Below are 23,463 nucleotides of genomic sequence, written 5' to 3' on the forward strand. Positions count from 1 at the left end.
TAATTAAAAAATAATTCAAAGAGATAAAACTATACTTCCCTCTTGAACTAAGTGATGACTGATGTTCAGGAGGTCAGAGAGGTGTCACTTAAGGCCATCAGTAATAAAACAGCAGTGAGCTGTGTGTTACATGAGATGGTAATAAATGCTCAAAGACAGAATACCAGCCAACAGGAAGTTGAGAGACATTTCCCTGGGGAACATGTACTTTTGTTCATGTGATCACTGACTGCTTAGGGAACCTAGGGTCTGACAAACCAACATTACCATGCTTTGCTTATGTAAGCAGAGTAGGGCAATTGTTTGACATTTAGTGACAAGAAATGCACAGCAAATTAAGCCTTCATGTGACCATTACAGCAGATACCATTACAACTTGAAGCAATGTGTTCCATCAATTCCCATCTCTGAACATGATACCCCTTTGTAGGTAAAAAATTGGAAACTTCAGGAGGATTCAAACAACTGCTCAAAGATGATTCGAAAATGAATGGTAGGCTTGGTTCTGAAACCAAATTCCTTCCTTCCTTCCTTCCTTTCCTTCCTTCCTTCCTTCCTTCCTTCCTTCCTTTCTTCCTTCCCTGTTGTGCTGGAGATTGAACCTAGGGCCCTGTACATGCTAGGCACGTGCTTTAGCACTGAGCTACATCCCTAGCCTGAAACCAAATCTTATTGACCACCTGCTAGAAGTGAAAAGAACGTGAATTACATAGGAAAAACAAATTCTAGAATAATTCTAGAAAATGAAATTAAAGGGAGAGACCAGATATAACTCAAAGAGTCAACTTACCAGCATATTTTGTAGTGTTAGATTCATCCATGGACCAAAAGCAATAATCAAAGGCAAATACCTGAATGGAAGAACAAAATATTAAAACTTAATCCATTCCTTATGAGTAAATGAGGCTTAAAAAAACTCAGTGAAGATGAGAAGAATGTTCAAGAAGATCTGATGAACAGACTGCAATTATTTTGATGCTCTTAACCCTTAAGTGTTGTTTGTTTTTTAACTAAACACATCCTAGGGTAGAATGAATTCATATGAAATTACTGTTTATCTAGAATCCAAATAGGCAAGCATCTTAACCATTTAAAATACACTTGACGAGAAAACAACAACAACAACAACACTTTTTCTAGCAAAGTCACTAGTGTCCAGAGAAACCTTTTGGCTCAAGTTAAGAGTAAAATGATAATCTTTGATTTATATTAATTACCTCTCCTAGCTTTCCACACTCTTGTTTCTAGTACAGCAAAGCTCAAAACTCTCCACATTCCTAATCTTGGCTTCCTTTCCCCTTCGGCTTCAACATGCATTATCCAGCCAATTCCTATTAATAAATCAATAATATCCTCTTGTAGACATGAGCTTTCTGCACAGTTACCGAGTGCCAACCATCTATGAGGGAAGTCGATGCTTCCTCCCACAAAACTGATCCTACCACTGTTTCCACGCAGTACCACTGTGTTCCAGCCATTAGTATCCAATACAAAGCAATGCTGCCCAAAGAAGTTTCCTGAGATAGCCCATGAAAAACAGGATGAAGTCCTGTGGGAGAAGGTACACTTTACCCTACTTGAGTGTCAAGGCAATTCTCAGTATTAAATAACTCTGAAAAGTCTTCCAGTGAAGAAACCCATGCAACTGCTTGTTTTTTATTTTAATTTCTCCACTGAATTTTTGGTGAGGAATCGCCTTTTGGGGGAACTAATACCAACATGCCTTGGAACTAGTGTTTCTTCTCAGTATAGCTCTTAGAAAACTCTGGTCCAGGTGACTCTCCCCTGAACTCTCTGCTAGAGCCTTTTTTCTCCTGCAGTCCAAACATGTGTAGGAATCCTTCAATGCTTCATCATTTCGAAGAGACCTTTAGCACTGAATAAATAAAATCCATGCTCTCTGGCTTATTTGAGATTGAACACCATAATGGCTTTCTAGATTATCGCCCCCCAAGTTCCTGTGGCTACAGTGGAATCTGTTCTTCCCTTGGAGTTACTGGATTCCATTCTCTTTTCCACTGCTACGCTTCAAAATGCCTCATACTTCTTAAGACCAGTTCAATGCATTTTTTTTTTGTTGTTCAGGAAGTATCCCTTGGTTAAATCCAAAGGATGTTGTCCCTTCTCTGAAATATCTCAACACTGTTTTATCCTTTCATGGATCCTATTCCTATTACTCTATTTCCATTAATCCCTATAAGATCTCTGCATGTTTTCTTGGTTACTGTGTTTATGGAGGGGGAGGATGGGGTTGGTGCTAGTTGTATCAGTCCTGGGGAGCTTGAACTCAGGACCTGATCTGCTGTCTCTAAGTTTTTGTTTTGTTTTGCTTAAGGCTAGCGCTCTACCACTTGAGCTACATCTCCACTTCCAGCTTTTTGTTGGTTAATTGGAAAGATATGAGTGTCATGAACTTTCCTGCCTGGGCTGGCTTTGAGCTAAGATCCTCAGATCTTAACTTACTGCACAGCTACAGTACAAGCATGAGCCACCAGTGCCCAGCTGACCTGTGCAGGTTTTAATCTCCCCTTGAACCTTAAACCTCCCCTTAAAAACTCTTGAAGGCAAGAACCAGGTCTAATTCATTTTTTTTGTTTTTTATAAACATTGTATTATCTTTAGTGGTTTAAATTCAACGTGTCAGTTTATAACACATTTTGACCAATGTCACCCTTCCATTATTCTTCCCTATCTCTCCCATCCATCCATCTCCTCAAGTTACCCAATTCCATTTTCACATATGTTCACTGGATGTTAACATTGCATTCCTGTAACTTTCCTCTTTCCATTCATCTACCCTCCCACCCTGGACCTTCCCCTGCCCCCCCCCCCACATACAATAACATGTTTCTGGTAGTCATTTTGTTAAGTTGTAAGCAAATTCATCTTTGAAGCCTGAAATGTTCCTATCAGTTGCTTTAAAATTATTTATTGAGTGATTAATTTGAAATTCTGTAAAGAAACAAGTGTTTTTTTATTTTTAACCTAAAAAAAATGCTATACTCTGTTTCATCACCGCAAAGATATTATTTTAGTGCATTTACAACTGAGGCAAGTATATACAATAAGCCCAGTTTACATCAAACCCACATCGGAATTCAAGTGTGATGCATATGTACACATACATACATAGATACATGTTCACTCTAATTTTATAACTAATTTTCAAATGAACAGCCATGAAAAAGTTTCTGTCAACACAGTGTGGAATATTTACTGCATCCGAGAACTCTTCAAAACTCAAGAGACCACAAAGGCACAATACAGTTAATATAATACTGCTGCCTCTGAGAAGGCTGAACTTCAACTCTTTTCCCAAGAGATATAGATTTGTCTTGTTTTTAAACATTTCCAGAAAAGGAGATACTAAAACTTTCGTTCTGTGAGACAACATTTAGCTTTCATTCCTAGGACATTTTCCTGTTTTCCCCAGCTCAGTCAACTCTTCTTTAAGTAGCCAACAGAGGCTATTTCCCAATTTTGAATTATCTTTATTATTGCCCTATGGGAAACCAATAGATTCCTTTAGTAGTTCCTGACAGAGTAAAATAATCATTTATTTTTAATATGTTTTCATGCTTACTTCAAATTATTTGTTTTATTTCTTTCTAAATGATACTGTGGCTTGACCTCAAGGCTACCTGCTTTCATATGGCTTTTGCACTCACAGCTAGCATGCTCTCTACCAGCGTGTGTGTGTGTGTGTGTGTGTGTGTATGACTTTTGCACTCACAGCTAGCATTCTCTCTACCTGTGTGTGTGTGTGTGTGTGTGTGTGTGTGTGTGTATGACTTTTGCACTCACAGCTAGCATTCTCTCTACCAGTGTGTGTGTGTGTGTGTGTGTGTGTGTGTGTGTGTGTGTGCGCGCGCGCGCGCTCTTAATACCAGGGCTTAAACTCAGGGCCTGAGTGCTGTCCCTTACTGTTCTCACTCAAGGCACTCTACCACTTGAGCCACGGCTCTACTTCCAACTTTTTGATAATTCATGGAAATCATTCTAACGGACTTTCTTGTCTGTGCTGGCTTCAAACCTTAATCTTCAGATCTCAGCCCTCTGAGTAGCTCGGATTATAGGCATGAGTCAACAGAGCCCAGCCAGTCTGACATTTTACTGGTTAATTGAAGCCAGCATCTCCTGGACTTTTCTGCATAGGTTAATAACTTCAAACCTCAATCTTCAGATCTCAGCTTCTTGAGTAGATAGGATCATAGGTGTAAGTGACCTGCGCCTGGCCCAAACTTATTTTTAATAGTTTGCTAATCTGTATACTAAAGGTTTAGAAAACTATTAACTGGCCTTCATAGGAATGATACTTAAAAAATAAAATCCACCTAAAACTGTGAGAATCTGTTAAGAATCAATCCCAAATTCTGTGACAATTTCCATTGCCAACAAAATGCTAGCTGTTTAAAGTTGTTTCTGTTGATAGTAATAATAAAAAAGATAAAAAAGAATTTTAACTTTAGGTATTTGCCCCTAAAATTTCCTGGAGAAAAAAAAATTTTTTCTGGCCAAAGGAATTTCAGGCTGGTGATTCCTCAAAACAGTCACGGCGTCCATATTATTACTTTAACTATTAGGAAGAACTGAAACTCAGAAATCCTAGGCTCTTTTGTGTGGGTCTAATTTTTAACTCTAGCTAGTAAGTACCTTGGTGACAGGAACTGGGTTTTATGCATCTTATTGTGAGTGGTCAGTATGGTCCAGAGCAGCCACTGCAGATAATATTTTTTTAAATGTCAACTGAAATGAGCCTGAAATGAATGTGAGTACTATAACAAATAAGCAGTTCAAGCTGTTTCATTTCTGTCAGATGCATGCTTTGGGGGAAGATGGTTCCTTGAATGGACCAAATTTGGTGGCTAGATGGGCACTTTTAGCCCTTTAGCACTCCATTATTCCATTATTTTAATGGATGAGCAAGTAAGTCACATCATGTACAATTTGGAGTTCACACAGATTTACAACAAATTACTTACTTGACTACTACTAGAAAACCTGTTGTGACTGGTATTAAGGAATCCTAAGGATGCTTAAAATAGTTTATTTAATCATTTTCATGTAACCTTATTTTTTTTTCTTTGTCTTGGGATTTGTAGGATGTGTGCTTGCTAAGCAAGTGCTCTACCAATGGAGCCACTCCACCAACCAGCATCATTTTCTGCCATCTTGCAAATTATTACTGTTATCCTTGACCAAAATTTATAATTGAATAACACAAGGATTGTTACATAAAGAGAGATGAGTTTGTTGTTTTTTTTTAAAAAAACAAAGTGTTCTGATTTTCCAGTACAAAGTCCATTGACATTTAACAAGAAATCAAAACATTTCCTGGAATTACTCCTTCACTGATCACTTCAAACAAAATGAACAGCCTTTTTCCCCCCTAGACCACCATGTTATATGAAAGAATCATGTTATTTTAAGACGTTAGCTCATTTTGTCAGAATTCCTCAATACCTATTTCATTATTCACGATGATGTCACTAGGATATTAAACTATAGTGTGGAAGATGGAAGACTTCTTCACATACTCAACTAAGAAAAATAAAAATAAAAATGGGAACCACGTGACTTTTTTATTTAATCAGATCCACCAAACGTTGTGGGGGCATTTTTCACCAAGACATTCCTACCTTTCCAACTAGAAAGGAAGCCAAAAAGTCCAGACATTCTCCAACAATTCTTAAAGTCTGAAAGCCATTGTTTTCACTGCCTTCAACTCCACCTTCTCTGAATTCCCACTCCTTCCTGTTACTCCCAGCTTGTAAAACTCATCCCAGGATTTAATTCCCTGCAGCTTTTGCTCTACCGCGTCTCTAATTCCGTCAGTCTCTTAAAAACGTTAGCTTTGCATTTTTGTGAACCATGGAACATCCAGTAAAGTTGCTGATGCTGTTTCTAATAAGACACAAGTGTTGAGTGAAATATACCCTGAAGTGATAAGAGTTCTAGGACTTGTGAGCAGCATGTAGCACAAACTCTGTCCTTAGTACTAACTCTAGGGATATGTTTCAGCAAAATCCAATTGACAGCTTGAAAAAAAAAAAGAAAGTATGTTCAATGTTCTTTGTAGAACAAGAAAAACATTAGGTAAATGTAAAAATAAAAAGAAGAAAAATGGCAGTTGGGTGTGGTAAGGTACACTTATAATCTAGCACTAGGAAGGCTAAGGCAGAAGTAAAATCCTGTTTTCAAAAAAGAGACAAGCAAACCAACAAACACCAAATATAATAGTACCTTTACTTCGGAAATCATCAACAAAGAGCTTTGTTTTCCCAATATTTTATAATTTAACCAGACAAAAGTAGTCTGAGAATTCTATTTTCGAGAAAATTCCAGATGGCTTACCTATTAAACTGTCTTGGAAATCTATTTTCACATGCAATGGCCTCATAAAATGACAGCACAAACTGGTAAGTGTAAACTCTTCAGTCGCCCAGCCTCATGCTGCAGATATCACACGAGCACTTTGTCAAAGCCTCAATTTCACTTAGGGGTGACAAGCCCATGGCCACTTGTACATAGAATCTGTGTACCTTTGACAAAACGACATTAGCACGTTCCTCTCTGCCCCTGTATCTCACGTAAATGGTCAGCTACCTCCTCAGCTCTGACGGCCTCCACCAATGACCACGAACTCTTTTGGGTGGATTGAGCATACTGAGAAGATCGGGGCAAAAAGAAGAGAACAAAGATTTATGGGGAAGCCCTCTTTCCCACAGCCCCTCCTCCTCCTCACCTTGACTTCCTATCCAGTGAGCCATAACTCATCCTTTGTCAAACATCACCTCTATTTGTACTACACTGTAAAAGTAATTCTTCATTCCTCTGTACTGTCTTAGACAACAACTTTGCCTCTTGGTAAGACATGCCTATCTACCTAAGTGATAGTTTGCATTGTTTAGCATTGTAGGCCTTAACCATAATGTCTACTGATAGAATAGCTGGCACATAATATACACTATATATGACAGGAACTTGCTAGCTCCCACATTCAAAATCAAAGGGGTTTTCCCATGGGATAAAGTCTGCTGTATGGACTTGTCTGCTGTGTATGAACAGTGTGTCTTTCCCCTTCTATACCGTCTTCATCCTTTCAGAACAATACAGCCACTGTTCATATCAGCAGACCCAGCTGTCATTAACAACCAGGCCTGCCCCTACCTGCTATGAAAGCTGTGCTTCAGAGACTTCCCGTGAGCCTCCATTTCTCTTGTTTCAAGAAGACTGACTTGGTCAATGTCCTATCTTGCGGTTATTTTCTAACTTTGTTGAACTGAAACACTACAATTAATATGAAGGACATAGTTCAAGTGTGTCACCACCTTTGTATTACAAAAATGAGTTATACCGAAAGACAATGGAAGTTCTGTTTCATTTCGTGTTGAAATTTTCCTTTTAATGCTGATTCAATGTTTCTGATTTCAACGCTGATTCAATGTGGAGTTGATTAATAAATGAAGAGTTAAATTTCACTCATCTTTAAAACTGCAATGAAATTTTAAGGAAAGCTCAGCCCTGAAAGCCTGTCTCATCATGGGATTGTCTTCACTGCTATTTGCAGAAGTTGCTCAGCCAGCACAACCGCCAGCCTGGATTTGACCATAGGTGCCATGGGCCATGAAGAAGAAACACCAAGAGCCATTAGCCTTACTACTGTACTAGTCAGTTTTATTGACAGACCCCATCCTCTTGTTTAAAAATCTGTCAAGTCACTGATGGCTTTTTGCAATGTAATTAATCATTTCCTTTATATATGCTTAAGTATAAACAATGTCTTGGGTTACACAGTCAACATTGCTGGGTGGTGAAGATGTCAAAGCATCTCAGCGATTCAAAGCAAGTCAATAGCATCTGCTGCCATCTATCTCTAAGAAGTAAGGCAACTGTCTGTGATCTTGGGGAATTCACAATCTGTTGTAGGAGTCAACTCTACTGTCAGAGGTCCTGCTGTGGAATGCACTCTAAAGTTCCAACGGTGCGGAGAGGTACCTCTTCAGAGAACTCTTTCATGCTCGTGTGGATTTAAAGAAAAAACGTGAAAATAGGAAGGAGTTCTCCCAAATCCCAGACCAATATTTTAATAGCACATACAGAGCTTCTATTTAACACTGAACACATGTAAACTAGTGGTGCATAAGCAATGAAGCACTCACTAGCTGAATTCCCACTCTTGAACACTCTATTCATTTCATATTTAATTCTTTATCGTTAATTTCCAACATCTGCTTCACTGGTGGCTGGGTGGGGGGAAGGGATGTCACAAATGCTTAATCTGTGCTATTTCTGGTCCTATCATGCCCTCATTACTTTTCAAAATCCTAGCCACTCCAATAACTTCTCCAACAGTGCATTCAAAAGGTAATATGTGTACTTGCAAACACAGAATATTCCTTCTATAACAAACACTACCAAAAGGTAAGGTGCAAATGTCTAAATACAGACTGTGGCTGTACATCATCTGTGGTAAAGTGTTACTGCTGCTCATTACAAAAGAAGAGGGAATAAAACTCAGCCACCCTGGCATTATGAGCCATATCTGGATCTGTTTCAGAACATCCAGCCAAAAAGCTCACTTCATATGCCTACCTCACTCTGTTAGACCTCACCCAGATGGATCTCACCTGCTAAGTGCATCTAGTCAGAGAAGCAATGGCCAGGCTGGCTTCAAGGCTCCAGTCTGAGGGACTTGAGGTAGCCCAGGGGTTGCAAACTCTTACTATGAATCAATGCACATTAGAAAGGGCTTAGTAAAGGAACATTCACTCTGCTGAAGATGATTCAGGACTATGGGAAATTTTTCACTGTTGTTCCATTGCTCTTGGTAGCAAAATGGATGAATGCCAAGACTAGGGAGATGGGAGATCTTTCCTCTTAAGGCCTTATAATCCAGGCAACCTGATACTTTACTGGTTGTATTTGTAGGCATCCACAGGCCTATAGCAATGAGTGGAGACAACTGGCTCCCAAGAAAGCTAGAAAAGGGTCTGCAGAAATGTTGAGATACATACAGTGCTGATTGTGAAGAGGGTTGGTGTTTTTTTCTGGTTCTGTTTTGTTACTGCTTATAAAAATAACTGGAGAAAAACAAAGGAGGGGGTAACAATGCTCGACAAAAAATGTACATATTACCTAACTCATGTAACTATAACTCCTCTGTACAGCATCTTCACAATCAAATTTTGAAAAATTGGAGAAATGTTCTAAAATGTGATTTAGGTAAGTAAAGTGAGGCAGACTGCATCATTAGCCCAGATGACCTGTGGCTCTCCTTATTTTATATCTATGCCTATTGCCATATGACTTGAAGTACCTAGAGTAGGAAAAATATTCCTGACCCAATTGACGATATCCAGCTTGGCCATGTGACTTGCTTTGGGCAATTTATCTATGTAGATTTGCTTTGGCCAATTAAAGGTGAACAAAGCAATGAATGCCAGCTAAAAGCTGGTAGCAAATGCCAAACAGGACCTGTTCCTTCAGACTGATGCCTAGATTAAGGTCACATGGTACAGGGCCACACTAACCTTGGCTGACATGTAAAATTACATAAATAAGCCTTCATTGTCTCAAGCCACTGAACATTTCAGGTTGCTTCTAATGAATCACTTAGCATAAGCAGAAGAGACACAAAGCAGAATGAATCTTGATTCTTATCTACCCATTTGTCTGTTCACCAATTACTCTTCAGTCAGGTAAATTTTATACTCTGGATCATATAATTTCGACCCAGAAATCCTACGTGATCTATATAGCCCACAAAATTATGGTCTAACTCCTAAATCTAATAAGCTTGCTACTTTCTTAGCTATTTTATTCCTGGGAAGAGTGGGTTTTGAACTATGGGCCTTGTACTTTGCTAGGAAGGTATTCTACCACTTGAACGATGTCCTTGGCCCCTTTTGCTTTATTTTTCAGATATGGTAGCCAGATTGGATTGAGATCTTTGTATGTCTATGTTCCACAAAGCTGAGATGATAGGTCTTTGCCACCACATCTCAGTATAGGTTGAGAAGGGGTTGGGGGTTGGGGGAAGATGCCTCACTAACATTTTGCTCCAGGTGGCCTTGAACTTTGATGCTACCAACTGACCTCTGTCTCTCAGTTAACTAGGAGTACAGGAGCAAGCCACTGCACGTCCTTACTTTCTTAGTCTTTTTTTTTCCCCCTGGTACCAGGGCTTGAACTTCAAGTTCAGTTTTGAGTACTCTGGCTCAGCTTTCTTGGTCAAAACTGGTGTTCTACTACTTGAGACATACTTCCAACCTGGCTTTTTGCTGGTTAACTGGAGATGAGGTCTTGCAGATTCTTCTGTCTGGGCTGGCTTCCAATTGAGAAGGTCTCATCCTCCCAAGTAGTTAGATTACAGGAGTGAGACACCAGCATCAGGCTTTCTTAGCTTTTAATACATGATTTATCTTTAGATGCTTCTTACCAGAGTGTGTAACTCATTACTTCTGGTTTTCTTTTTTTTGTTGGTTGTGAGACTTGAACTCTGGGGCTGGGTGTTGTCCCTCAGCTCTTCAGCTCAAGGATAACGCTGTACCACTTGGGCCACAGCGTCACTTCCAATTTTCTGGTAGTTTATTGGAGATTAGAGTCTCACGGACCTTCCTGCCGGGGCTGGCTTTGAACCGTGATCCTTGGCCTCAGATCTCAGCCTACTGAGTAGCTAGGATTACAGGCGTGAGCCACCAGCGCCCAGCTCATTACTTCTGTTTTAATCTTGGGGATACTGTAGATTGATCCTGGGCATTGCACACACTTAGGCAAAGGTGCTATCATTGAGTTGCATCCACCCCCAGTCCTCACTGCTTGCTAACACAAAATTACTTTCTTGTTCCTGTTTTTACACATATTTTGTATGTAAAATCCTAAATTTCTGCCCTTGGAAACTTTATGTACCCTTGAAGGCCTTCCTGAAGCTCCATGTTTAACTATGAGTCTTCTTCCTCTGAAGTCACAAAGGACTGAACTAGTCACTGATGACATTTATCATAATAATGTTCAATTTTTTATAGAAGACTACACATATTTAACCATCCTCATCACACTGAATTCTAGAGAGCAGAAGTCCCTACTTTAACTGTTTCAAGTCTCATCTCCTGTCCTTGTCTGAATTACTACATGATACATTTTGCAGAAAGCTCTCAATGTTTGCCTCGTAAATAACTTGAGTGCTAAAGTAAAAACAAATCTTAGGGAAATTCCAGCCACCGTTATATATAACTGCAGCACTCCTGGACCAAGCACAAGGGCAGAAGTATAAAGGATGATGGCAAGGTGGCTGCACTTAACTGGGAAGGAAACAACCAAAAGTCTAAAGACAAATGATGAAAAGAAATTTGGTGCCCAAACAGGTGTTTGCTCTGAGGTAGAACTGTCTGATAGGAAGAATATTTCCATAGACTCCTTGAAAAGTGAAACAAGATAAAAAATTTAATAACAGTGACTCATTTTTACCCTTGAATTAAGTCTTAGAAATCTGGTGTCTATAACTGAGTTTCAGTGGCTCATGACTGTATTCCTACCCAGAAGGCTGACATCTGAGGATCATTGTTCAAAACCAGCCTGAGAAGACAAATCTAAATGATTATTATCCCCAATTAACTAGCAAAAAGCTGAAAGTAGAGTTGTGGCACAAGAGGTAGAGCGCCAGATATGAGCAAACAAGCTTAGAGACAGCACCCAGACCCTGGGTTCAAGCCCCAATATTAGCACAAAAACAAGATACGGTTTTACACAAAATGATCACCCATATACTTACATTTATTGTTATTAGGGTCTACAAAGCCTAAAAATTGGCTAACTATTCTTCTCCTTCTGTCCAACTGCCAACCAAAATCCAAATCTTACCAAAAAGTGCTCACTAACCATCAACTTTCCCCCTGGGCCTCTATTTGTAGTATCTCTAACATAGAAGCCCTGGATTCAAGACCACAGTCACATTGAGAGAACAGGACACATCTACCACATTCTGACAATTATTGAAAAGGCTCTTTATTCTTTTTTAAACTACCGAAGAGATACAAAGTAGGTATCTCAATGTTTGTTCAAAAGCTTATTGCTCTTAAGGGAAACAGAGGATGTTCCTGTAAAATAGCATAATATGCCACAGGTCAAAGTATTAACAGCTACACACTTGGGCAGAGATAAATGTTTCTCCACTCAAGAGTACCACTTGATAAAATCTGACACCTAGCAAAGAGAAAAAAAAAAAATCTAAAGATAGGGCACACAGCAATCTTAAAAGACATAAGGTATAAATTTCCCTTTCTGTTCTTCCATGATACACTTCTTATGCCATATAAAAGATGTTAAATCTAACATTTCAAAGCTGATCAGATTATTTTCCTCTTCTCCTTGACCTCATGCAAAGCAGAGGGGGAAAATTTTAAGAAACAAACATCCAATTTGGAGAGCACAAGTGTTCAGACTGTCAACCCTACCACAAAGCCGCAGCATTTTGAATACCTGGGCTCTCTCTCTTATTTTCACTGGCTCTTCTACCTCCTTCCATTGCCTAGAGCAGGATGAATGCTGGGCTGCTAGGCCTGTCTTCAGTCCTCTTACTCCTCTCCTGTTTATCAAGCTCATCTTCCTCTCCTTATTGGTTCTCCTACCTTAGTACATTTAAAAAATGAATTCTAAAAAAATCCTTACCCATCACAGAAATAGTGAGTACTATAGCTTAGTGGTTGTTATTTTCTATCATCACATAAGTAGACACAATTTCAAGAACTAACCTAACACAGATGGAGTACATAAATAAAAGTTCTTTGGAAAGAAAACAAATTAATGACATAAGATGATGAGTCTCTAGTGTTTAGAGGGCACTTACTTTTAAGGTCAGGTCAGTCTAACATGGACAGAAGGGGATATCTGGGACATTGGGCTTTTGGGGAGACTCAAGAGACTGGACACTGTTCCTTAGCTTTTATACTTAAGGCTGGTACTCTACCACATGCACCACATCTCCACTTCTGGTTTTTTTCGGGGGGGAGTGTGTTAACTGGACTTTCTGGCTCAGGCTGGCTTTGAACCACGATACTCAGATCTTCGCCTCCTTAGTAGCTAGGATTACAGGTGTAACCCACTGACACCGGCATTGGGTTCTTCTTGAGAATGGATTCCCAATATTGAGTTTTCTCTGGCTTAGCCTCTGACTGCCTGAATGCGTATATTTTTGTACCACAGAAGCTACCAGCTGAGCTGGGTGTACTTGGTAAACAGGAAAGTATTACAGAGCAAGTTCCCCAACTCTGGGCACAAGTCCTCTGTAATGGGGGTCCTGCCATTATACACCAAATCTACGTTCTTGGTACTTAGTTTCATTCTCTGCAGTCACCACATAGACAGATTTCTTTCTTCTCAGTTGCTAATACCACACCATTTGCATTTTATTTCCAATTAAAGGGACTCCTCCAGCTATAGCAGCCAAAGCATATTTGATCTGGACAAGTTTATTAGATGGGATAAATGTAGTTGGCATTAAGCTGAACTGTGATCTGCCATCTGTACTCAATCTAATCTCTGTAGTTCATAACACAATTGATTTTATATGTGTGTATTATCTACCACATTCCACCCCCAATTAAAATACTAGGAGTAGGTCTGATTACACAACAGTTGTCTATTGAATGGAATCATTATTTGTTAAATCCAATCATCCTATCTTTTCTAATATTTTTATGCAAAAGTCATTGTTTTAAATTAATATTATCTATCTATCTAAGTTTATCTATTTTTAGTTGGTTTTTTTGGTATGCTGCCCATGCTGGTTCTCAATTCTGGGTTCATATAATACTCAAGTGACTGGGACTAGACGTGTGTACAGTGGTGCCCAGTAAAAAAAAAATCATTCTTGTATAATTATTAAATTACATTAATGGGCTGGGAATGTGGTTCAGTGGTAGAGTGCTTCCCTAGTATTCATGAAGCCCTGGGTTTGATTCCTCAGTAACCCATAAACAGAAAATGCCAGAAATGGCTCTGTGAGTCAAGTGGTAGATGCTAGCCTTGAGCAAAAGAAGCTCAAGGACAGTGACTAGGCCCTGAGTTCAGCCCCAGGACTGGCAAAAAAATAATAAAATAAAATAAAAAATAAAATTACATTTAATGTGGGGCCTCATCACTGATTGTATTTTAAAACTTCTCAGGAACTTAGCAAAAACTAAGGTGTCAAACAACTAGGCTACAGACATAGACTAGAAAGTAACCAGAATGTTCTTGTATTTTCTAGGCTGCAATTCATATTGTTACATCCATATTAGCAATTACTAAGTGAGAAATTCCTAAAGATTTGTCCAAGAAATCTGCTATAGCTTATATGTCTATAGTATTACATATTTTCTCTTTCTTAATAGATCTCCTATTATATGTTCAATGCATGTCTTCCATGCTGAAGTTGAAATTCTCTTTTATTATTGGTTGTAGGGCTTGAGTTCAGGGCCTAGACACTGTCCCTGAGCTCCTTTGCTCAAGGCTAATCCTCCAGCACTTTGAGCCACAGTGTCACTTCCCTGAAGTTGAAATTCTTAAATGCAAAAGATAATATCCACACTGGACACCAGTGACTCACACCTGTAATCCTAGCTACTCAGGGGGCTGAGATCTGAGGATCATGATCAGAAGCCAGCCAGAGCAAGAAAGTCTGTCAGGCTCTTCTCTCCAATTAACCACCAGAAAAAAGCTCAGGGACAGTGCCCAGGCTCTGAGTTCAAGTCCCATGACTGACACACACACAAAAAAGACAATACCTATGAAGCCATCAATAAATACAAAGGTTGAAGTAGAATTTACTTGGTTTCCATAATCCAACAGCTAAAGTGGATATTTCTTCATAACTTAGAAGAAATCCTTGTCTATTCTGGACTTTCTGTCCTTATCTACTATGTCCTAGATTTTGACCACATAGCACATGTGTTTAGAACTTGTTCTAATCCCACATCATGATCAACGCCTATAATCATCAGCGTCACTGACCAGAAGCCATCAAGTTTCTTGTTATATTTGGTGCTAAGTTCCTTCATTAGTTTCAAAAAAAAAAATCAACCTGTATTTATTCGGGGCCGACTGTCAACATTCCATACTTCTCATTCCAATGCCTATCTATTCTCTTGCTTTGGGGCTTGTAACTGTTAAAAGATGCTAATGAAAGGTTGGGATCACTGTGATCAGCTAGGACCTCTGATGGAACACCCAGATTGAGGAAGTTTAAATCTCTATTTAAATATATTGAAAAATCTTTTTAAAGACATGAACACTTCTTATCAGGATACAGGAAAAGACAGCTTGTCCAAGCAATTATCATAGTTCCCCTACTTCTCAATCTCAGTCACTTTCTCCCCCTACTTTTGAGGGTGGTCATACTACACTCTCACAGTTCCACCCCTTCAATCAAGCTACAAACCAGAACATATTTCATCTTGATTAACCTCCTTGCATAATCAACAAAATGGAAACAATCCCACGACAGGACTGTCTGAGGAACAGTGCATCCATCTGAGAGTGAAATCATGGGTGAAAGGACTTTGCAAATGTAGACTGACATTCTAACTTGGCATGATTACCAACAGGAATTGTTTTCTCACCGTTAAGCTTTATATTAGAATGATGTTTTTCCTTGCTAAGAGGACAGATGTTATATGGGTTATTGTAATGAGTTAAAGGCCTAGGTTCCTGCATACTAAGCCAGTATACATGCCCAGTATACATGAGTGCTTACCTTGGGAGGTTTCCTTAATGATGCAAAGAAGAAATTTCAGCAGCAGGTACAGAGGGTCATAAACACAGCAGCCACATCGGACGAGAACAACGAAAGAGAGAGAGAGAGAGAAAAAACAACAAAGGTAAATTCAGAACTTTGGAATCAGGATTTGACATACCAGAAGACAAATCAAACACATTCCTGCCTGAAGAGATAAACTCTTACATTTGCCCTTAATGAATTTCCTCTATTCTAGGTTAGTAGAATGTATCCAGATAGTCCCTCACAGCTATTTTTAGTGGTTCTAAGAAGTGGCAATGGAAAAATATAAAGATAAGGAAATGTTACAATTATTATTGCATATGAGCAAATACATTTACATCAATTTTCACATTTAAATTTTCCTTAAATCGGAGGTGAAATATACCTATACCACTCCTTGGGAAAATCTATATATTCTAATAGATATATGAAGGGGTTTTTTTTTTTTCTCATTTAGAAATGATGGTTTGCTGGGCATCAGTGGCTTACACCTGTAATCCTAGCTACTTGAGAAGCTGAGATCTAAGCATCACTGTTGCAAGACAGTCCAGGCAGGAAAGTCCATGAGACTCTTTATTAACCATCAAAAAGCTAGAAGTGGAGGTGTGGCACAACTGGTAGAGCACTAGCCTTGAGAGAAAAGGCTCAGGGACAGTAACCAGGCCCTGTGTTCAAGCCTCAGTACTGACAAACATCTCCCCAGACACACACAAACACACAAGCACTCATATATGGTTCAGAGTTAGGGAACATTTTTCTCTGCCAAGGACCATTTAAAACATCATTTGAGAGCCATACAGAATTATCAATACAGGCAGATGGCCATGGGTGGTCACCAAGAAGGGTTTGAGAAGCATACCTGTCTGTCCCATTGTGCACCAAATGATTTCACAGCCTTACACAGCCTGAGGCTAGAGGTTCCTATCCTGCATAATAATTTTCATCTATTTCAACCTTGAATGAAATTTAAAAGAAATTGCATCCTTCCCTTTTCAACAACCACACATGCACTTTTTACAATGTTCACTTTGAATGTTAGTAACTCCAAAGTAGCTGAAATTACAGCTGAAAAAAAACTCTGAAAAGGAAAAATGTTTCTAAGTAACAAAATACTAAGTTGATTTGCTTTGTAAATATTTTTCTCATGCATAAAATTAAGGCACTGAATTTGGTTCCTAGGTTTCCTATGACAGTTCTTGGCCTTCTTGATGAAGTTATTCTTGATCAAACTCTGATATCATTGTCATAAACTGTAAAATTACTGTAAATGAGAAATGGAAAATTTCCCCCATTTAATCCTTCATTAGGAGCAGAGTCATGGAGATTACCAAAAAAAAAAAAAAACCCCCAAAACCAAAAATCAACAACAACAAAAAACCAACAGATTTTCTGGTGGCACATGCCTATAATTTAACACCAACTATTTGAGAGGTAGAGGAAGAGGATCACAAGTTTGAGGCCACTCTGGACAAAAGGCAGTATGGGAACTGGTCTCAAAAATAAAATAAAAACAAAAGTGGTAGGATAGCTCAAGGTGTTAGGCTCTGGGTTCAATACCCACCACTACAAATTCATGAGAGGGAGGGTGGGAGGGAGAAAATAAAGACTCTCTAGAGTAGAAGCCATGGAATCAAAAGCTATAGGCAACAGTCACTCCATCATTGGATTAATCAATCCTCAGAGAGATCTGAGGGCCCTGAATAAAACCAAGAGCGCAGAAGCATGGGAAGGATGCACATGGATTCCAGTCAGATGTGAAATTCTAGACTTCCGAATGCAAGCAAAGAAAAGCATGAAATTCCTCAACTGATAAGCCTGAAGTCTCACTGTCTTGGAATTTCATGAATTAGCTACAAGGAAAGAAGCGTTTCTGCCTGTGGAATTACCCCAGATGGGCACAAGGGAGATGTGACTTTTGTTTTCAGGGTTTCCTCTGGAATAACGGAATGTGTGGCTCTTATCAGGCAAGTTCCAACATATGTGTGTGTCTACCCATCAAAGGAAGATAAACATTTATAGCTGTCATAATAAAAGATGCATGAATCGTCTTAATGCTAAGAAAGCTGTGAATTTCCACTCTGTAGCACAGCTTGGGATTTCTGCCAAGAAGCTTGTCTTTGAGTGGAGGAAGGCTCTGGAAGGCTCTGTACCAAGCAGGTAGAGCAACAATAAAAATTGTATGTGCTGTACTTTGAACTAAACCTTCTCTTACTTGGCTTGCTTCATTTTTCAAACGCCATTTGAATCACCACTTTGCCTCACAAAGGAAAAGACAAGACACTTGAGTTTCAGGAAGATGATCACATGAAACAGCACGCACCAAGTTATAATAATATAGTTGTCCCAGGATATAAGGGTTACTATCAAAATCCACAGGTACTCAAGTACCTTCTATAAAATGGCATAGTATTTGCACACAACCATGCACATTTTTCTGAATACTTAAAAAGTCATCTCTAGATGACATAAAACAACTAAATGTTATGTAAATAGTTGGTACTGTTCGGGGAATAATGACAGAAAGAAAAAAAAATCTGTACATATTCAGTACAGGCACAAGATTTTTCTCAGTATTTTTCACCTGTAGTTGGTTGAAGCTGAGTATGGGGAGCTCATGCATATGGGTGGGCTGGCTGTATGGCTTCCCAGTTTTGCAGTGTCAGAACAAGTATGCCTGTAAAGATGGAACAGGCTAGAGAGAATTCTGAGAGCTAGGAGCTCTCCAGAGTTCTCATATGCATGCTGCAGACTGCAACCACACACTGCTCATCACTGGCAGCAAAGAACAGTCTTGGTATGTAGCCAGACGTACATTTTACCTTCTCAGCTGGCCAAAATAAAATTACCCTTTCTTCTGTCATTCCAAGAAGGTGTGTTTTTTTTCTTCGTTGTTAGAAAACCAATCCCATTTCAGCAGCTTAAGTACTTCAACAGAGCATTTCTTCCGACCAATATAATTCTGCTCCCTTTTGTGGTTTGACTAAGGACTGACTGCCTGCTGAGAATGAATGGAGCCTGGGCAGCAGGGAAAAGAAAGCTACAATGCTCATTTGCTGCTTCCCAAATGTATTCATCATTTAGTTTAGAACAGAGATCCTCGATATGGTAGAAAAAGTTACCCAACACAGCATAGCTGCACTTTATTAACCAATAAACTTTTCCTTTGCCTTTCAGCTCTGGCACTCTAACTCTGAACCATAATTTATGATCTAAATCCCCAGAGGTTGAATGCCATTCATTGGGAGCTGTGAAGAAAAAACTGTCCAATGGGAATACTACTGACACCATAATCACACACAGTGAGTTATATGATACTGGAGATTTCACCCATGCATGCAGGCAGACTGTAAAAATGACTTCATGGAAGGCCATGGAGCTGAGATAGTGCTAATACTCTTGGCTTCTACATACATGAAATGCAACAAGCTCAGCCATTCACAAAAGGACTGGGCATCAGCCACATCATCATTAGAGACTTCCGACCAGGACACTCAAACTTTAACCACAAATTACTTCTTTAACTGCTTCTGTGCTGGTCCTGAAAAGCTTTCTCCCTTGTGCTCCTTTTGGAACTGTTCAACTCATGAATTGCTCTTGGCAGGCTGACACTACACGATTCAGGTACCTTGCCTCTGTCCACTTCTCTCTCCCCACTACACCTGACCCCTTTCGGCCCATTCTTCAAGATCCAGTTTAAGGCTCAACTGTGTGAATTCTTCACTGAGTGAGTGAGAACACCTGGGTCTTCATCACTGCATGACTACTCTGGGCAAGGAAACAGGTTAGCACTAGCTGACTAACATAGATATCCGTAGCCTGCAGTCATTTTGTTATGTTTGAATTTCCTGTATCTTTAAATGTTAAACCTCTTGAAAACAGATCATCCTCCCTCCCCCCCCCACACCCCCGTGTCATCCCCCCCCTACCCTACCCCATGCCACATGCTGTTTTCATAATCCTTGTCCCTAATCTCACCTTCTCATGAGGGATTCAGACTGTTACAAGAACTCAGAAATAATGCTTTGACTGAATGAATTAAACATAACCCAAATACAAGGATTGACTTGAGTCACTAGCACCACCTCACATTCTGGGGGCAAGATTAGTCTATACTGCACAATGATCAAGACTTCAGGGGCGCCGGAGGGATGGCTCAGGGGTAGAGCAGGTGAATAGCATGCAGGATGCTCTGGTTTAATCACTCCAGAGCCAGGTGGCTCACACTTGTAATCCTAGCTATATTAGAGGCTGAGATCTAGAGAATCATGGTTCAAAGATGGCCTGGGCAGAAAAGTCTCCAATTAACCCTAAACTGCAGGACTGGAAGCCTGTTTCAAGTGATTGAGCACCAGCTGTAAAGAGTCCTGCTACCAGCCACAAAACAAAACAAAAAACAACGATTTTTTTCTAGATCGAAATTTCATGTAGAGTAGAAGTTCAATGGACTGTTAATAAAAGCCAAACCCTAAAGGCCTTCTGAAGTAATCTTTAAATTGAGAAACCCACTGAACCCAGTTCCCTATGAGACACTTTATGGACAATACTTTTCAGAGGCTAGAACATGCTAATATAGGTTATTAATCCCATGGCATGTTCAATGCAGTTTCAACAATGCAGCCACACTTTGAATCCCTGTTTTTCCAGAAGGAGAGCTCCAGATTCAAGAGCGATATTTATAGTCTGAGGCAGATAAGGACAAAGCACGTCAGTGTCTGCTTCATTCATGTTTTCATCTCAGAGAGGAGATGAACACTGGGTAGAGCCTGGAATGATGCAAAGCAAAGGGAAGGATGGATTAGCACCCTTCCAGGGAAAATGACTGACTGGCTGGGCATTAGTGCCAGATCACACACTGTTACTGGGTCCCAGAGAAGATAGGAAATCTGCACAGGTACTAGCCACTATCATGCTTTATTAAGTGGGTGAAATGACACAATGTCCCCCTTCTCCAAACTTACTAAAGCATCGGTCCCTGACTGGTTGCAATTAAAAAAGGAAAAGGAAACATTCTACCAAAGCTGTTTCCTGAAAGAGTTAAAGACTATCTTCTAGTCTATAAAGTGCTCAGGTCAGAAAGCAAACGCCCAATACCTGTTACCGTGTGCTAAAATAAATGTTATCTTTTAAAATATCATTTAAACTGCATTATTTGTCATAAGCTTTGTTTTACACTAAAAAGTGAACATTTTCTCATCTGAAAGTCTTAGGTTTTTTTTTTTTTAACACTGCTATCTGTAAACTGAGTAGAAGTTGTAGAGAATAAGTTGTCATCTCTATGTAATCTATGTAATCAACTGGTTAAAAAGTTATAATAAAATGGAAAACTTGAGATGAATCTATATGCATATGCCCATAATAACTATTAATTTAACGTGCTGTTTATGAGATCTATACATCTATTTCCAGTGTTTTGGATATACTGACAAATGTGAACACCTCACAAATTACAATACCCACTATTCATCAATAATGGCTTTTCTGCCTTTTCGCCAAACATTAACAGGGAAAGCAACCCCTCAATTGCTCCTTCTGGCTAACACACCGCTGTGGGCCCCAGGACCCATGGTGGCGCCAGGACTGTCTCTGTGGAGCATTCTCCAGGCCCCTTCATGAGCTTCTGTTCCTGATTACCATGGCAGCAATTCCCCATTGAGGGAGCCTAGTGAGAACTCACCCTGTGTTCATTAAAACAAAATTCATCAAAGAAAACATAGCTCTTGTTCAGTGTGTCACATTTGTGAAAGAATCACACAGGGAAGCTTTCTGTACACTACAGCAGGGAACATCAATTCTCAGATGAAAAGTCAAGAAGGAACCAGACACGGTGATACATGCCTATAATCCTTGCTGCTCAGGAGGCCAAGGCAGGAAGATCACTTGAGCCTAAGATTTCAAGGCTAAGCTGGGCCACACTGTAACCTTGGACATGCTCCAAGCTCTCCATGCCTCTACTCCTGTAACCTGTCACAGAAAGAGCTGTCGAGAGCGTTAAGTAAATGGACATGTGCAAAGCATTTAAGGAAGCAGAGGAACACCTTCAGCCATTTATTTTACCTACAAACTCTCTCTATGTGCCACAGAAACACCTGCAGTTGCTGATGCCAGATGCTGGTGGACTCTGACAGCAAGTCCTACAGGCTTGCCACCTGGAGGGCTCTGGAACCAAGAGCCCCCTGACTCAGCAGCCCATTCCCGCTGCACAGCATCTGTGCAGAACAATCTAGTTTCAAAGTCACATTGAATCATATCACCAAGTCAGGAAATTATGCCAATTAGGAGTGAGATTTTAGGTGTGCTGACTAGGCATCTCTATTCCCAACACGGAACTGCAAATGAGCATGCCAATAATATAGGCCCGTGACAAAAGCCGCACTCCTAGTAAGCAATGTCATTCTCTAGGTCAGAGTATATGATTTTTTTTTTAAATTCCTCTGTGAACATCAAAATAGGAATTTGAAACAGTTTGGTTCAGTTGAGAATGGAGCCACAGAATCATTTTAAATTACATCCAACTGCACAGCAGATAAGAAAAAATAGACAGGCAACAAAGGAATGACCCCAGGGGAAGCCTCCCTAGGTGTATGAAGTCCTGTGATGCTTTTTTTCCCCTTACCTTCCAAGAGCAGAACTTACAGGATAGCAAGTTTGAGACTGAAAAGAAGAATGTAAATTTTTCTATCCCTGTTATGATACAAACCCTGTGTCCTATGTCCAAATCATTTATTGTTATCATATCACATATGCATTATTTACATGGTTAAAAGCAAACAAATTGTTTGCTCACTAGGAAAACAGCACAAACCCAAAGAAAGCAATTATGATGGAATTCTCAGAAAAAGAAAAGCTGCATAAGAAATCCATTAATTGCCAAGATATTTAGAGGTTTATGACAGGAAAATGCAAGTCACTGACAGGTAAAGAGAATTCTTATGAGGTCTGAGCAAGAGACAGTAAGATTTGCAGCTCTCCACCTTATCCTACTCTGAGTATTATCAGGAAACAGATAACGGGCAGACTATATTAGCAACTTAGTTCTGTCCTTCCCAAAGCACCAAGACAAACGAGGGAACAGCCTGTTAAATGCTCCCAAAGTACTCTCACTTTAGAACAATCCATCATTACTCTTCCAATCCTGAAATAGGTCAGATCACTCCCAAATGGCCAGGGAAGAGTTCCACAGATGGACACTGAATCCATAATTTCACTGAGCTGCAAATGGGCTCAGCAGTACTGTCCCCAAGGCCAGCAAAGGCTGTGCTGTGTCTCTGTGATGCCAGGACACTTTCCTCATCAATTCCACTGTCTCTAAGAAGGCGAGAAAGTGGATAGAAGGAATGTCACTAAGCATATTCTGTACCTCACACATGGCAGAGTGACAACTGAAGTCATCCATTAATCCTTACGCTGACATAGGTGGAAATCATTGACCCATTTCTCAGATGAACGAACTGCCCACAAAATTAAGGATATAAGGCAGAGCTGGGATTAAAATCGACGTCAGAGCCAGGTAGCTAATGCCTGTAATCCTAGCTATTCAGGAGGCTGAGATCTACGGATCAAGGTTTGAAGCTAGCTGGTCAATAAAGTCTAAGAGACTCTCCAATTATGGATCAAAGAAAGAAAGAAAAACTTACAAATGGAGCTGTGTCTCAGGTGGTATAACACTAGCCTTGAGCACAAAAGCCCAGGAACAGTGCCCAGGCCCT

The 23,463-nt window shown here is 39.8% G+C and overlaps 1 protein-coding gene across 1 annotated transcript in view; it reads right to left on the minus strand.

Moving 5' to 3' along the window:
* Kif13a (kinesin family member 13A) overlaps positions 1–23,463 on the minus strand; it is a 160,056-nt gene that overhangs the window by 83,009 nt on the left and 53,584 nt on the right. The window contains 2 exon segments of the mRNA XM_042678512.1: positions 791–851; positions 15,734–15,746. Of these exon segments, the coding sequence (XP_042534446.1) occupies positions 791–851; positions 15,734–15,746 (74 nt within the window).

This window comes from Dipodomys spectabilis, unplaced genomic scaffold (genome assembly GCF_019054845.1).
Source record: "Dipodomys spectabilis isolate Male_0828 unplaced genomic scaffold, ASM1905484v1 ptg000045l, whole genome shotgun sequence".
NCBI classification, from domain to species: Eukaryota; Metazoa; Chordata; class Mammalia; order Rodentia; family Heteromyidae; genus Dipodomys; species Dipodomys spectabilis.